This window comes from Borostomias antarcticus (assembly GCF_949987555.1).
Source record: "Borostomias antarcticus genome assembly, chromosome: 23".
NCBI classification, from domain to species: domain Eukaryota; kingdom Metazoa; phylum Chordata; class Actinopteri; order Stomiiformes; family Stomiidae; genus Borostomias; species Borostomias antarcticus.
This window is the reverse complement of record NC_140256.1, coordinates 1,545,689-1,562,725: the sequence shown is the minus strand read 5'-3', so window position 1 is coordinate 1,562,725 and position 17,037 is coordinate 1,545,689. Positions and strand designations below refer to the sequence as shown.

The window sequence follows — 17,037 nt, the reverse complement described above, 5'->3', positions numbered from 1 at the left end:
TAAGTTAATAATATATTTAGACTTGCAATGATTGATTATTCTCAACTATCTTATTGTGACTTTGGCATACAGTTTGATTCAAAAGTATTTTTTTTTCTCTGTCACTCCATTGACTCCATTGACAAAACAATATATTATGCAAATGTAAACGCCCACTGTGTGACCGAATGTGAAATTGATCTGAGCAGTTCACCGGCCTGTTGTTCTCCAGTGAATATAGATTAAATGGTGATAGTGTCATCAATTGTGACGTTGAATTACTAAGTGGAAGGAAACAACCGTAGCTTTAAAGTACACAGGTTGTGATAAAAGGCTTCATCTTTATCTTATTAAAAATTCATCTGAGCTACTGGTCCCCTTCTCAGTCCATCTAGATTAGTGTTGGGGTTTCAGTTCTATTCAGCGAGACGCTCTCTCTTGTGGTTCGCTCGCTCACCCAGTCAGTCTCAGAGAAGATGGACGCAGAATGTAAAAGATCTGGGGGAATTGTGTTCTGGGTGCAGAGGCAGTACAGGGGTGAGGACAGGTCAGGAGCTTCATCTTCTATCCCCCAGAACTCTCCCCTTCTCTCCTCCGTCACATTATTAACCACAGGTTGACCTTTCCCTCTGTGCCCCACAGTGCTTTGCTCTCTGTCTGTGTGGTGTGGCCTGTGCCTTTAGCTGCCCCCCAGATCCACCCCCCAGACCAGCTCCTCCCTCTGGCCAGGGCTCCTGCGAGGCTCGAATGGAGCAGACCCATGTGCTCTCCCAGGGTGGGTTACATGGGGATTGTGTTCTAGGGAGAGCTGCTTTTGAGTGCAATAAATGGGGTTTTCACTGCATTATGACACTCAGAATTGAGCTGAGGTGCATCCTGTTCCAACTGATCATCCTTGAGATGGTTCTATAACTTGATTGGAGTCCATCTGTGGTAATTCAATTGATTGGACAGGATTTGGAAAGGCACACACTGGTCTACAGGTATATAAGGCCCCACAGTTCACAGTGTATGTCAGAGCACAAACCAAGCAATGATATATATTTTTTTAAATTCTATAGATCTCTGAGACACGATTGTATTGGAAACATTGCATTGGATTTGGGGAAGGGTACCAAAAAAATTCTGCAGTATTGAGGGTCCCAACAAGCACAGTGGAGAAGTTTGGGACCACCAGGACTCTTCCTGGAGCTGCTGCCCGGCCAAACTGAGCAGTCGGGGGAGAAGGGCCTTGGTCAGGGAGGTGCCCAAGAACCAGATGGTCTCTCTGACAGAGCTCCAGCATTCCTCTGTGGAGATGGGAGAACCTTCCAGAAGGACAACGTTCTGTGCAGCACTCCACCAATCAGTGAGCTGTAAAAAATTCTTCCCTGACCCCTCTCAACAAGGCAATCGAGCAAGGAGTATGTTTGTCTACCGGCTAAGAACATTTATAAAGCAATACATTACATTAAATTACATTTTCAGAGTAAGAGAGGCTAAAAACATCATAGGAGAGACATGGCAAACACTCGTAAGAGCAGGTAGCAGGCTACGCACGGCTACAGGTCTAGTAGAGGAGGTTAAGCACCCCATTGTGCTCAGAACCAGGCACCGTGTTACTGAGATGATCATCCAGAAATATGATAAAGCGGTGTGTCAAGCCGGAGCGGAGAGAGTCTTCGTGGAGATCCGGAGGAGGTGTTGGACTCTCCGAGGGAGAGAGGCGGTGCGTGGAGTCCAGAGGACCTACATAGACTGTCAAAAGTGGAGAGACCAGCCCGCCACGCAGAGAATGGCAGATATACCACCCTGCCATCTCAAAGTTGGACCGCAGGCGTTTCACTCTACAGGAGGAGACTGCTTCAGACCGCTCTTGGTGAAGAGAGGAAGAGGTACGAGGAACGATGGTTGGTAGCAGTGGCGGGGGTGGTGTTGCTGGTTGTGGTGAGGGTACTGTTACTGGGGGTGGGTGGGGGGGGGGCTAGGAAAATGCCTAGCCCCGGGGCCCATGGGTGCCTTAATGCGGGCCTGACGATGGGGGATAGTCTACAAATGTATGACGACCAGAGGGGTGCGTATAGAGTAGAAGTGTAGAATACTGATTCCTTCCTGATGTCCTTTAGGAGGTTCCAGTCCAGGAGAGGAACACCCCACACCCTCCTATCCAGGGGCGGGGATCCTGGGGGGGGTCAGTGGGGACACCCCCCCAATATTTGAGATCATTAAAATTGTCCCACCCAATATTTGAGATCATTAAAATTGTCCCCCAATATTTAGATTGGGGTAGTGGCATTCAAATGACCATACAGCTGCATAGGCAGATGTCCCCCCAAAAAAATACTCTTGCAAAATTTCAATGTAAATGTCCTCCCCCCCCCCCCCCCCCCCCCCCCCTATTGGATATAGATCCCTGCCTCTGCTCCTATCCAACCAAGGGACGACCTTTACAGGAGGAGAGCCAGAGTTGAAGGGGAGCGTCGAGGCCATGTCTGAAGAGCTAGAGAACCGCCTGACCCCAGCCAAGTGCACTTCCAGGTTGAGCTCCACACGTCTGTGAGACTGGGGAAATAGAAGTGAGGTCTATCAAGCAAGACACACTCTGACTCTGAGCCAAAAAGAGAGCTGATTAACACAATGAATCAGGGGGTGGAGGTTATGAAGGCTCGGACGTTAATATAATTAGTAGACTTAGAGTCATTACCTTTAGTATACGATCACATTAATTAGTAGGATAGATAATTATTTCAGTACCAGTCCCACCCAGTTGTTATCCCTAACGAGATATAGTCAATATTAGTTTAGTTAGTTAATCATAGTTAATATAGTTTGGATGTAATTAGGATTCTACAGCCCATTTAGTTTGTAGCCCCAGTTACATTAAGTGTATTGCCCTGTGAAACATAATTCAATAATAAATAAACATCAATGTAGAGAGTGCTGCATAATTTCCAATTTAGGTCCATAAATAGCTAAATCCAAATCCAAATCTAAATGGATTTTAGTTTAGCTCACTGCAGAGACTAAGCCCCCTTATTGGTGCCTGATGTGGTTTAGTGAGGATAAGGATGTTATGTGTTCCTCAGGCAGAGAGGCTGGCTGGCTGCCGGTAACCGGCGCTGGAGCACCTGCATTCTGCCCTAGATTAGATCATCATCACTAGTGCTAATGGTAATTTAATGATCAGTTATCAGTGGTATTCCCCAAACAACCAACAACTCTTATTTCTCATTTTTAAGCTGGTCTCTTCTAGCATGTTGTAGCCACTAATTGTATTATATTTCAATATAATGAGACAACATTAAGACACCAGCCTCCGTACGGTACGGTGGGCTATAACACGTTGCTGGTTGTCTCTGAAAAATTGCATGCATATATTAGTTGGGCTTTAATTGAATGCTTATTACAGTAGCATCAGTAGTAATAGTATAACAGCAATTTAGACTCAATCAAAGGACGTATGCTTTACTTTCACACTGACATCCACTATCTTGGTATGGAAAATATCCAAGGTTAAGGTTATTATTTGATGGAAATGCACTTTTAAAGCGCATATATAGTCTTTCATTGACAACGAAGTGATTTATTTAGTAACCAATGCGTCTCCATGAATACTTTATTGACTTCAGATAAAGAAATAAGTTTCCTAGAATATCAGACTGACCGCTTTCACATGGAATGGTGTAGCGGTATTTGTTGTCTATGTTAAATAGCTCCCCAGCATTTCATTTCCACAACAAAACCATATATAACTTGACTACAAAGCCGTTAATTTTTCCGGTAACTCACCTGAATTTCACGTCGATTCCGTCAGATTTTAATAAACGAACCACCGGTAATAACGCATGAGAAGAAAAAGACGCGCTGGACTGGCCAGCTGGCTGACTGTGTGGACTACTGAGAGAGTCTACTCTACCGGGATGAGATGGATTTTATAGCCCAGCGCCCTCCTGATGGAAAGCCCTGAGATCCTGCTATAAGAGCAGCATTTCTGGAGCATTAACCCCCGTGAAACGATGACTGCAAAGTGAGTCATTGCTGCCACCTCACCTTCTGTCTCGACGTCCTACCAGTGTTCATTGGGGTATAGGCTACGTCATCGATATTGATGCAGAACTTAGGTTTTTAAACTTCCTATTTTAAGGTTTTGCTTGCTTTAGTTAGTTCAAAGAGATAAGGGACAGCGATTTTTGACAGGCAAATCAATCTAATCTCCCTCCCAAACACACCTACACACCCCCACACACACACGCATGCACACACACACACACACACACACACACACACACACACACACACACACACACACCTCCTATTGTGGATAAATGCCATGCAATTTACCAATCTGTTTTACCAGCTGGTTCTATGTAAAGGATTTACAGTACGGGGAGCTGGACACCTATTGTGTGTTATCTGTGTGTCACAGAAGGTTATGACAGCCGTTTGCTCCGGGTTAGATACGCCCTTGTGTGTGAATGCTCAGTTTGACCGTCTCCTCTGAATGATGGTACATTTAGTACACACCGCCATCATGGAGTCCATCCTCACCTCCTCCATCACCATCTGGTACGCTGCTGCCATTGCCAAGGACAAGATCAGACTGCAGCGTGTCGTCCGCTCTGCTGACCGGGTGATTGGCTGCAACCTGCCATCCGTCCACAACCTGAAGCAGGCAAGAAAGACTGGCCGACCCCTCCCACCCTGGTCACAATCTCTCTGAACCGCTCCCCTCCGGCAGGAGGCTGCGGTCCATTAGGACCAAAACCTCTCCACACAAAAACACATTCTTCCCGACCGCAGCTGGTCTCATCATCAAGGCTCTGGACTCCCACTGACACTGTATTATTTTGTACATTATTGTAGATTGCATTCTATATTGTACTGTATTGAATTGTATTTGCACTTTGCACTGTCCTGTCTTATCCTTTGTTTATTGTTATTATTCACCAACAGTCCAAAATAAATCCATGTGAAAACTTACTTGGCAATAAAACTGATTCTTGTTTTATCATTGGAGAGACATTGTCTTAATCAGTTTGTAATGTCAAAGCACGTCTTTAGATGGATATCATAGCAGAAACCTGGCATCCTCCTCCTAATTGATCACCACAGCAAATTGCCTCACTCTACCTGCTTCTCCTGCCTCAGGAAAATCGATTTAATCCTGCTTAAATCCCCATGACAACTCATAAGAAAACCTCTTTGGTCCTGAAAAAAAAGACTCAAATGATATAGTGTACATATGAATGTACCGTTCCTGGTCTGCGACATGGCTGTGTGGATTCAGATGAGTAGAGCTGATGTTGGCGATAAACACGTATGGAACAGTTCAGTCTTGCATTGATGCCAAGCTAACGCCCTAAAGTGATTGAGATGACTCTGTATTACAGGGACCAAAACAGATTCCTCTGTAAGTTTCTCTCTCTCTCTCTCTCTCTCTCTCTCTCTCTCTCTCTCTCTCTCTCTCTCTCTCTCTCTCTCTCTCCCACACACGCTCACACACGTTTCTTTCTGCCTGTGGTTAAGATCTATCTGTCAGAATAGCAATTATCTGGCCTAGTCATCCATGCAATAGGGAAGACAGTTTGCTGAAATCAATTCCACAAGTCAGAAACATTTCCCGCAGGCTAATTGACAGAAATACCTTGTCTAAACACTCACGCAAATGTCAAAATATAGAGTGACACTCACCATAATGGCAAATCTGAACAATTATTTTCCTGTATCATGACATCTCAAAGCCACACCTGACAGAACTTCCTGATGAAACACCGTCTGTGTTGAAGCGGAGCACAAATGAGCACCTCTGGATTGACTGGTCTCCCTGTTACAACAGAGATCAGTGCACCTGAGCCATTTTAACAGGACATATCTATTTCTACCAGCTTAAAGAGAAATACTTCCCAGTGATATAAAGAATAAAACAGCTATAGTATATAAACCATTTGATGCACAGACGAAAATATGTCTATTGCCTTCAACTACTTACCCCGAGTCTTCTTAAAGGAAAAGAAAGAAGACCTTGAATGCTCACAGTGTTATTTACAGGACCCGAGGGGGTGGGGGGGGGGTTGGGGGGGGGTGAGAGGGGGTCTTTATTTTGCCGCACAGCAACACACACATTACAGAGTGAGCGGCGACACGGCACACAACACACACAACTTTTTGGGGGGCCGGCAGTGAAAAGTGTTCCCTCCTTATGTATGACTTTACAATAAGGTACACAAAAGAGTAACTAATGATTAAGTAATGATGAAGTAACAAGTAAACAAGTTTGGGTCCGCTAGTGTGGTGCATGACCCAGAATAGCTACAAATTACTCCTTCATTACCTCATCATGACTTAATCATTCATATTTTGTGTAGCTTATTGTAAAGTCAGATATCATCCAGAGTAGTTAGTTCTTCACTACCTCATCAGTACTTAATCATTACTTACTCTTTTGTGTACCTTATTGTAAAGTCAGACATCATAAGGAAAAGTTACTAGGTGGTACTTCACTACCTCATCAGAACTTAATCATTAGGATTAGGAGTTAATCGGTAACTACTTATTAACTAATCATTGGTTCTTCAGTAACTACTATAGTAGTCCAGTCTGTTCTCTAGTTCCTCACTAACTACTATAGTAGTCCAGTCTGTTCTCTAGTTCCTATAACTACTATAGTAGTCCTCAGTCTGTTCTCTAGTTCCTCACTAACTACTATAGTAGTCCAGTCTGTTCTCTAGTTTACATTTGTGTGTGTCCTAAGTACCGGTAAGTACCAGTAAGTACCGGGTAAGTACCCCATAAGACACGGGTAAGACACAGGTAAGACACAGGTAAGACACAGGTAAGACACGGGTAAGACACAGGTAAGACACGGGTAAGACACGGGTAAGACAGGTAAGACACGGGTAAGACACGGGTAAGACAGGTAAGACACGGGTAAGACACGGGTAAGACACAGGTAAGACACAGGTAAGACAGGTAAGACACGGGTAAGACACGGGTAAGACAGTTAAGACACTGGTAAGACAGGTAAGACACAGGTAAGACACATGTAAGACACGGGTAAGACACGGGTAAGACACAGGTAAGACACGGGTAAGACACAGGTAAGACACAGGTAAGACAGGTAAGACACGGGTAAGACATCAGTAAAACACAGGCTGTATTATAAAGCGTTAACAAATAATTTACTAAACAGTCTTTATAATAATTCGATTTAGCGTTTCATGTTTTAGTTCTACATAAGTTCCTTAATTGTTTATATGCATTCAAGTCAACAGAATCCTTTGAAGGCAATATTTCTCCCAGGTCTTATCTCTTTGATTGATTGAACAGACTTACAGATGGTGTATAAGATCACTATTAATCCACAGAAAGTGTTTATGCTTAACCTTCCTTGTCGTCCAGGAGGCATGCTTGTCAACAAAATGAATGAGCTCTGTGTACAAAAATAAATATCCATGAATCTTCAACGAAAGGTATTAACTGAAACCTGTCCCAATTTATAGCCGTAACGTTGTGAGTGAAGAATTCAGTGTTCATATTTTTTACATCATCATGATGAGTTTTGGTGGAAGATTAGGTAATTTAATCTTCCAGACAGAAAATAATACTGAGTGATCACTGAACCTGTCAGGTAATATCCCAGATTTTATGATTCTATCAGAATGGGTGACAAGAATCCAATCAAGCAATGACTTGGACCTGGAATGAACTCTTGTAGACCCACTTATGACTTGATTTTAATTAATACTGCTAAATAGATTTTGATAATTGAGAGATGAGCGATCTAGCCACTGAGGAAGGTGCCGGTCTGATATAGATCTTCATACGGAGGCTCAGACTGGTGGAGAGAGTTCCAGCACCAGACAATTTTCCACCCATATAAACACATTTCACTTGCTCCAGAGACACAGGTATTACAGGGGGGGGGAAAAGTAGCGTAGCCTCCATGCATCTGCACCAGGTTGAAGGGGGCGAGACAGAGGCAGAACCCGCAGCCTCTCTTACCTCCAGCTACGTGCTAGCTTCTGCCACATGGATCATAGCGTGTGGTTGACCCTGTGAGTTTGAGGTGAAGCCCCAGCCACAGGAAGACTGCGTGCCGGTCAAGTGATGCCCCGGCCGGGCCAGAAGCCAAGCCGCAGTCATGGAGCTGATTTGCTGTAATGAAGTCAGGCGGCTACGTGAGCCCATGGAACTCTGGGATAGACTGTAATTATGGCGCATGGCTGCTCTCCTGCTGCAGTGTCATGCCCCAAGGTGATGGCTGCTGTCTGCCCATAGCACACACACACACGCACACGCACATACACCCAGTCATACACACAGAACGTTATGCACACACGTACATAAATACACACACATACACACACACCCACACACACATACACTCACACACACACGTGCACACAATCATACACACACAAATTTATGCATACACACAATATACACACACACACACACACGCACAATCATCAACAATGCCCTTTATCTTTAACAATTCCCCCCTGGTGATCAATAATTGCTCATTTGCACTGTCCTGTCTGGTCCTGCACCCTGTCTAATGTTGTCTATCTATCTATCTATCTATCTATCTATCTATCTATCTATCTATCTATCTATCTATCTATCTATCTATCTATCTATCTATCTATCTATCTATCTATCTATCTATCTATCTATCTATCTATCTATCTATCTATCTGTCTGTCTGTCTGTCTGTCTGTCTGTCTGTCTGTCTGTCTGTCTGTCTGTGTCTTTCTAATGTTACAGAATTATTCTAAAATAGATTGAGTTCATTTTTCATCTCAAAAATCTATACATATAGATTAATCTATACCCATAATGACAAAGCGAAAACAGGCTTTTTAGAAAAATATGCAAATTTATTCAATTGTCGAAGCTTGTTAATCCAGTATTAGATAGGTATTCACACCCATAACTTAGTACTTTGTTGAAGCACCTTTGGCAGCGATTCCAGCCTCAAGTATTCTTGGGCATGACGCTACAAGCTTGGCACACCTGTTCTCTGGCCGTCTCTCTCAGATCCTCTCAAGCTCCATTGGGTTGGATGGGGAGCGTCGGAGCACAGCAACTCTCAGGTCTCTCCAGAGATGCTCCTCTGATACGTCTCACATTTAGCCCTGGGGTGGCTCGGACCCGGGGTGGCTCAGAATCTTAAGAGGGAACCTCTGCAGTGTGACCCTGAAATACTGCTCACATCACTGCTCCCCTCTGCTGCAGCTGGGGTTATCAGACAGTCTGGCCTACAGGGTCTCTCTCTCTCTTTCTCTCTCTCTCTTTTTTCCTCTCTCTCTCTCTCTCTCTATTTTCCTCTCTCTCTCTCTCTCTCTATTTTCCTCTCTCTCTCTCTCTCTCTATTTTCCTCTCTATCTTTCTGTCTCTGTCTCTCTCTATATCTATCCATCTATCCATCTATCTATCTATCCATCTATCCATCTATCTCTCTATCTATCCATCTATCTATCTATCTATCTATCTATCTATCTATCTATCTATCTATCTATCTATCTATCTATCTATCTATCTATCTATCTATCTATCTATCTATCTATCTATCTATCTATCTCTCTATCTCTCTATCTCTCTATCTCTCTATCTATCTATCTATCTATCTATACATACATACATACATACATACATACACACACACACACACCTCTATGTAAAGGTTTTCTATTTCCAATTTTCCATGGACCAGCAGGGCCACGTGAATTATAAACTTGGAGGAGGACCAATATCAACCCCAACTGCATTAACAATTCATCTGAGGGGAAGTGATGGCGTTATTATTGTTTGTATCGCTGGCGAGCGCCCCTACCCTGTTCTGCTGCTCACCGTGCAGCTTATTGCTGTGTGTGAGCAGAGGGGCATGGCCGTCTGAGGCCGTCATCCGTCATACCAGCCTGGTCACAGACAGATGCCCAAGCACTTTCACAGAGACACAAACTTTTGGATGCTTCGCTTGAAATGTCTCCGTGGGAACCGCCTCCAGGCGTTTCCGTGGATATCCTTCTCACGCTGGCACAGTTCCCTGTGTAGTCTGTAATAGGCTCAGTAAACTTTAGATATTATGTCCCAGAAATGTGCTAGTCTGAGCCAACAAATGGAACAGATTATAATTCTAATTATAGCAATAAAAACCCATTAGGAAAGTCTAGTGTGAACGCAGCCACTGATAGTGAGGTTTTAGTACCTCTAGAATCTGAGGAAACGGACACAGTCGATCTCTTTGCTGATCTATTGTCTTGACTCAGACCGGTAATGACCTCTTTACTGACCTAGGGAGACTCATCAACCGCAGTTCTGATCTGGGCAGATAACACACACCAGCTCCATATAATCTAATGAATTATAGGCTAGACAAACACAGCATTATCCACTGTGGACGACAAGTAAAACGCCACCAATTAATTATATGAGAGGGTTACCAGAGGGTAGGGCAGTTCTACAGGTCAACAGCTGACCTGCATGTGAAGACCCCACGCCATTGTTTATGGTTGCTTGGCCATAGAATTACATTTACATTTACATTACAGTCATTTAGCTGATGCTTTTATCCAAAGCGACTTCCATTCATTGCATTTAACGTAGGAAAAGACAATGCGCTACTACTCGCCAGAACTCACAAGTGCATCTCCTTTCTAAAACAAGTGACTAAGAGCATAATGTATAGGCAAATCTGAAGGCATAATCTGAAGGCAGTGTGCAAGGATCGCAAACTAACAATAGCCTGCGGCAAAAGATGGGCAGCTACTCTTCTGTCCTGATTCAACCCCGAGGTAGCAGAGCGTAGTGGTCAGGAGGGGGTGTAGGGTTTGACCATGGCCTGGAGGTAGGAGGGAGCTGTTCCTTTCATTGCCCTGTAGGCTAGTACCAGAGTTTTAAACTGGATGTGAGCCGCTACAGGGAGCCAGTGTAGAGAATGGTGTGGGAGAACTTGTGGTGGTTGAACATAGGAGAAGCCATGCGAGCGAATGACAGAGCCCAGAGATGTGGTGTAGAGGGAAAACAGGAGAGGACCCAGGACAGACCCTTGGGGAACCCCTGTAGTCAAACTACATGGTTCCTACATCGACCCTCTCCATGTCACCTGGTAGGAGCGGCCTGTCAGGTAGGATGCAAACAGGGAGTGTGCAGAGACAGCGACGCCTTTCTCCTCGAGGGTGGAGAGGAGGATCTGGATGGAAGAGAGAGCATTTGGTCTCGAGGCATGGAGTGACTCTATCACTGCAAATAGGGCGGTCTCTGTCGAGTGGTCAGCCTTGAACCCGGACTGGTGGGGGTCCAAGAGGTTGTTCCTGTGGAAATACAAAAATAGTTGGTTAAAGATGGCACACTCAAGTGTTTTGGAAAGAAAGAATAGAAGGGAAACCGGTCTGTACTTTTTGACGTCAGAGGGGTCGAGAGATGGTTTCTTCAGGAGGGGGGTGACTCTGGCAGTCTTGAAAGCAGAGGGAAAACATCCTGATACAAGAGATGCGTTGATGAGGTGGGTTAGGAAGGGAAGGAGTTCGGGCGCAACAGACTGAAGGAGAGAGGAGGGGACAGGGTCTAGGGAGCACGTGGTGGGGCGGTTAGATGTTATAAGGTTGAGGATCTTGTTAGGGGAGAGGGGAGGAAAGTAGAGTAAGATGGGAGGTGGAGAGGAGGGGGGGAGCAGGGAGGGGAGAGAGGGAGAGGGTGGAGAGGGGAAGTTGGTGCAGGAGGAGAAGATCAGTGGTAGTATCAGAGGGTAGGAGAGAGAAGGGTTTAGGGGCGGGGAGGGCGGAGGTGACAGAAGAGGAAAGGTCAGTAGGGGAGAGCGAGCGGAGGTGGCTACGGGTAGCAACCATGTAAGTAGGAGGAGGAATTATGGGGGAAGAGGGGAGGGAGAGGGAGTAGACATGACATAGTGGTCAGAGAGATGGAGGGGGGTGACAGAGAGGTTAGGGGTGGAACAGTGTCTAGTGAAGATTAGATCCAGCTGGTGGCTTTGTGAGTAGGAGGAGAAGAGGAGAAGGGAAGATTGAAAGAGGAGAGGAAAGAGAGAAGAGGTTCCAATTTCTCACTCTGGATGTTGAAGTCGCCGAGAAGGATGAGTGCGGACCCATCATCAGGGAAGTGCGAGACGAGTGTATCGAGCTCCTCCAGGAATTCATCAAGAGGACCTGGTGGACGATACACAACAGCAATGGTGAGCCTGATTGGATACGTGACAGACGGCATGAAATTCGAAAAAAGGTGAGGAAAATTGTGGAACAGAGAAGAGAGAGTATTTCCATTTTGGGGAAATAAGCAGGCCAGTACCGCCACCTCGCCTCGCAGCTCTGGGAGTGTGTGAGAAGGAGTACACATCTGACAGGACTGCGAGTGTGACTGTTCTCTGGTGTGATCCATGACTCAGAGAGAGCAAGAAAGTTTCAGGAGAGCAAGGATGTGTAGCCTGAGATAAACTCTTTGAGCTCTAAAAGCTTTGGGCTCCACCGACTGGCAATTCCAAAGTCCCCCTGTCACCACTTGCTCTCTGTGACTTCAGAGAGTAGGATAGAGGAGGTTAGAGGGGTTACGGAGTCTGGGGTTGACCCAATGTCTGCGTGACCCCCAGAGTGGGGAAAGGAGAGGAATAGGATGAAAACACAGTGGTAACAACGAAATATACAGGTAGGGAATATACAGGTAAAGAAGCAAAGAGTTGTCAAATGTGAGCAACCCCTTCCTTTAATGGCGGAGGGGTTACAGAGGAGGGGGTGTTGATGGAAAATGTTCTCACAAGCCCTTAACCACATGACTTCTGCAGTCAGTGTCAAACATGAAATTATAAGGTCTACACACTAGAAATATGCTCCCGGGAATATTTAATTGACACCGAGGTGACATTTCGGGCTTTTAGTCACCTCAGTGTCAATTAAATAATCCTGGGAGCATATTTCTGGTGTGCAGACTCTATTTTTCCTGATGAGTTTGTTTTTCTGTCTAGCACCTAGTTTTAAACATGTTGGATGAGCGTGCCTTCATCCATTTTCTGCAGACGAATGATGGAATATAGATGAGAATTTCTACTCAGCACATCATCCACTCTGAGAGGGTGATTGGCTGCAACCTGCCATTCCTCCAGGACCCGACGCAACCTGCCATTCCTCCAGGACCCGACGCCGCCTCCACGGCCCTGGAGGGGCCAGACGGTGACCGACCCCTCCCCTCGCACACACACTCTCTCTGAACCCCTCCCCTCCAGCAGGAGGCAGCGGTCTCTCCACAAGAGCAGCTTCTTCCCGACTGCTCTCAACCTCATTAACAAGACCCCCTCTGACCTGCTCTCAACCTCATTAACAAGACCCCCTCTGACGACCCCTATCCCAGCACTACTGGCACATGACCATTGATTTTACATAAAACACTAACTACATCTTACTAAAACACAATGCGTACATATTGTATAGAAACACATTGCACATACATATACACATTGTACATCTTTTTGTATTCAACTTTCGCCTCCTAAAGTACTATATATGCTGCATTGTCCTGTCTCTGCATTGTCCTGTCTCTGCATTGTCCTGTCTCTGCATTGTCCTGTCTCTGCACTGTCCTGTCTCTGCATTGTCCTGTCTTTGCACTGTCCTGTCTCTGCATTGTCCTGTCTCTGCACTGTCCTGTCTCTGCATTGTCCTGTCTTTGCACTGTCCTGTCTCTGCATTGTCCTGTCTTTGCACTGTCCTGTCTTTGCACTGTCCTGTCTCTGCATTGTCGTGTCTCTGCACTGTCCTGTCTCTGCATTGTCCTGTCTTTGCACTGTCCTGTCTCTGCATTGTCGTGTCTCTGCACTGTCCTGTCTCTGCATTGTCCTGTCTCTGCATTGTCCTGTCTCTGCATTGTCCTGTCTCTGCACTGTCCTGTCTTGTTCTTGCACTGGTTGTGGCTGGATGAGGTACAGCTATGGCCTGTGTAGAGGGCTAGTTCCCATAAATGCATAGACCTAACCCCAACCCTAAACCTAACCCCAACCCTAAGCCTAATCTTAACCCTAAACCTAACCTTAACCCTAACCTTAACCCTAAACAGCCTCTGCGTTTATGGGAACTAGCCTTTACTGTCCTTCTACACCGGCGGTAGCGGTCCTTTCTAGCCGTGACCCCTTGGACCCCAGTGTTATGCACCAACAGCCATGACCAACAGTCACTAGTGGGCCTATTGTAAAACCTGATAGAGAAATCAGAGAAGATGGTCTGGAAAAGTGAGATTTCCAAGCGTTACGACTGCGTATGCTCTTTCTTTGACTAATATTTCACAATGGATTTGTTGCAAACAAAAAACTAGCAAAAAAGCATGATCCATTCTAAAGATTGGACTTTATGAACCTGCCACTGGCCTACTGGGTGTGAAGCGTCACAGCGCCACCCTGTGGATATTCAGTTTATGGCGGGGACTGCACTGTGCACTGCAGCGGTTTAATTTGAGCCACACATTATACCTAAAATCTCAGTATAATCCAACATTGAACGTTTCCTGCTTAGAATATTCTTTTGAGATGAGCATTGACCGTGGACCGTGAAGTAATGGCATGGACCAGAGACGATTATCCACGTGTCCATCCCATTTGTGCATTGCGCATTTACGCAAACACCACACATATAAAACACTTGTGCATTGCGCATGTGCGCAAACACCACACATATAAAACACTTGTGCATTGCGCATGTGCGCAAACACCACACATATAAAACAAGGAAGAAGAGACGGAAATAGAAAGTCGTCGTTTAAACTGTGTTTACAACTAATAATCCTATTTGATGACTATAAGAAACGAAGGCGTTCACATTTCACTTTCCAATAAAACGTAGGTAGGCTATACCTTCTCCAAAAGTACAGTGCACTGCAGCCTTTTAATCGGATTATGATGATTTGCACATGAAAACAGTGACCGAGTGGTTGACAAAGACACATTGTAGTCTTGCAGGTGTCAGATACATTGTATCCTTGCAGGTGTGTCAGATACCGGCTCCCTCCCTTGCAGGTGTGTCAGATACATTGTATCCTTGCAGGTGTGTCAGATACATTGTATCCTTGCAGGTGTGTCAGATACATTGTATCCTTGCAGGTGTGTCAGATACATTGTATCCTTGCAGGTGTGTGAGATACATTGTATCCTTGCAGGTGTGTGAGATACATTGTATCCTTGCAGGTGTGTTGATACCGACTCCCTCCCGCTATGCCGGCTCGTAACCTCGTGACTAACGGGATTCCCACCACCAAGGTCAGGTATTCCAAACTAGCGAATGATGATGACGGCTATATTGATCTACAGGTAAGAGTAAATGTGTTACTGTGGGCTACTGTAGCTAGGCCTTGTGTAGCCTAAGCCATATCCTCTCAGATCTATTGCCAATTGTCATAGGTTAAATATTAAGTGTGTAATCCAGCAGATGATGGAATAAAGCTATTTTCTGCATAGATGGCATAATGTTGACAGTTATGTCCATTACCCACGTGAGTGGAGAGAGAAGGTTTCAGTATGTGATAAAGAAAAGTGTCCTTTTTTTGCATTTCGTTTTATATGACCTTTTATGTGTTGCACTTTGTCTTGGATGCTTTTAATGTCTCATGTAAAGCACTTTGAATGGCCTTGTTGCTGAAATGTGCTCTACAAATAAACTAGCCTTGCTTTGCCTTACCCTACAGTTCAAGAAGAGCCCACCCAAAGTCCCATACAAAGCCATTGCATTGGCCACTGCCCTCTTCCTGATCGGCTCCCTGTTGATTATCATTGGGGCCCTTCTTCTGGCAGGATACTTTGAAGTCACTGTGAGTATGAAAAAGTTCTCCTGAAACTAAACCATGTCCTCCTCAATCAGGTCCTGACACTATGGAATATCACTGGGCTCTGAATCAGGTCTAATGACACTGTGATTGTATAAATGAGACACATGATCAATATGTCTGACTTGATTTGATGTCTCTCTCTTGCTCTCCAGGACCGGGACAGAACTGTGCCTGTCCTGATAATTGGGATACTGGTTTTCCTTCCTGGGTTCTACCATCTGCGGATAGCCTACTATGCATGGAGAGGTTACCGTGGTTACTCATACGAAGACATTCCAGACTTTGATGACTGAGCTCTTCCCCTCCCGTGTTAATGCTGATTCCAGTCTGCTTCTGCTGTCACCAACTCGTTAGCCTACTTGTGTTGAAAAGACAGCGTACAGAGAGAGCATGGTCCTCTGCATTAAAGCCATCCTCCAGTAGGCCTAGAATACTGTATTAATGATCCAAATCTGTTTTCCTGAGCCAAATGTTTTTTTCCCTCAATTCACCAGTAAGTGACGTGAAATATGATTGAAGGATATTCAAAATGTCTTCTTAGCGGATAGATGGAGGTGGAATAGCTTAAAATTGAGCTGAATGTTTTTTTTAATGGGAAGATCTACAACAAGCAAGCTCCTGCAGCATTGCAAAGATTGTATTCATGTGTTGCTTACATTTCACAGCTTGTGGAGAGCCAACCAATATGCACAACTATGCACATCAAAATAATTGAATGGGTTGTTTTGGTTCATTATCTTATATACAGATAAATGTCGAGATGTCACTTATAGGGTACTTTCTTAAAGAGTTTCTTTAGATGTAAGCTATCCCATCAGTAAGATCAATCCTTTGATCTCCATGTGTGTGTCAGAGTAGATTCCATTAAGAGGGACAAGTAATAACCTGCACTAAAGTTCTAAGATAACCTGTTCTAATCACTTGCAATTACGAATGTTCCTTTGCGGAGTTCAGACGTATTTGACATTGTATTCTGGACGTGTGCTATATCAATTAAATAATCATATTTGTTATAGTGTGCATGTGTTAGTGTACTTCATCTATCAAGTGTAGCCTGCGCTGTCTGTGTAGCCATCATTTTGCTGATATCAATTATGTTGAACTCACGCCCCCGTGTGGTAGGTTATGATAATCTATTGAGTAGACGGGATGATAATAAATGACAGTTGGTATAATGTGAGATAGTCTAGACGATTTGTAGGCTATAATTTTCTTCTATCACCCATTACATTTTGATTTTTATAGTCACTGCAAATAATGCTA

General features: G+C 44.7%; 1 protein-coding gene across 2 annotated transcripts; it reads left to right on the top strand.

Annotated features, from left to right (window-relative positions):
* The first annotated feature begins 14,680 nt into the window (after positions 1–14,680).
* On the top strand, positions 14,681–16,785 carry tmem230b (transmembrane protein 230b). Of its 2 annotated transcripts, none has more exons than XM_084457175.1 (4): positions 14,681–14,791; positions 15,137–15,259; positions 15,634–15,756; positions 15,927–16,785. In XM_084457175.1, the coding sequence occupies exons 2-4, from the start codon at positions 15,164–15,166 to the stop codon at positions 16,065–16,067; spliced, it is 360 nt and encodes a 119-aa protein (XP_084313301.1). In that variant the 5' UTR covers positions 14,681–14,791; positions 15,137–15,163; the 3' UTR covers positions 16,068–16,785. The 2 variants fall into 2 exon arrangements, with proteins under 2 accessions (XP_084313301.1, XP_084313302.1); XM_084457176.1 differs by having other exon boundaries at positions 14,692–14,795.
* The last annotated feature ends 252 nt before the right edge of the window (positions 16,786–17,037 follow it).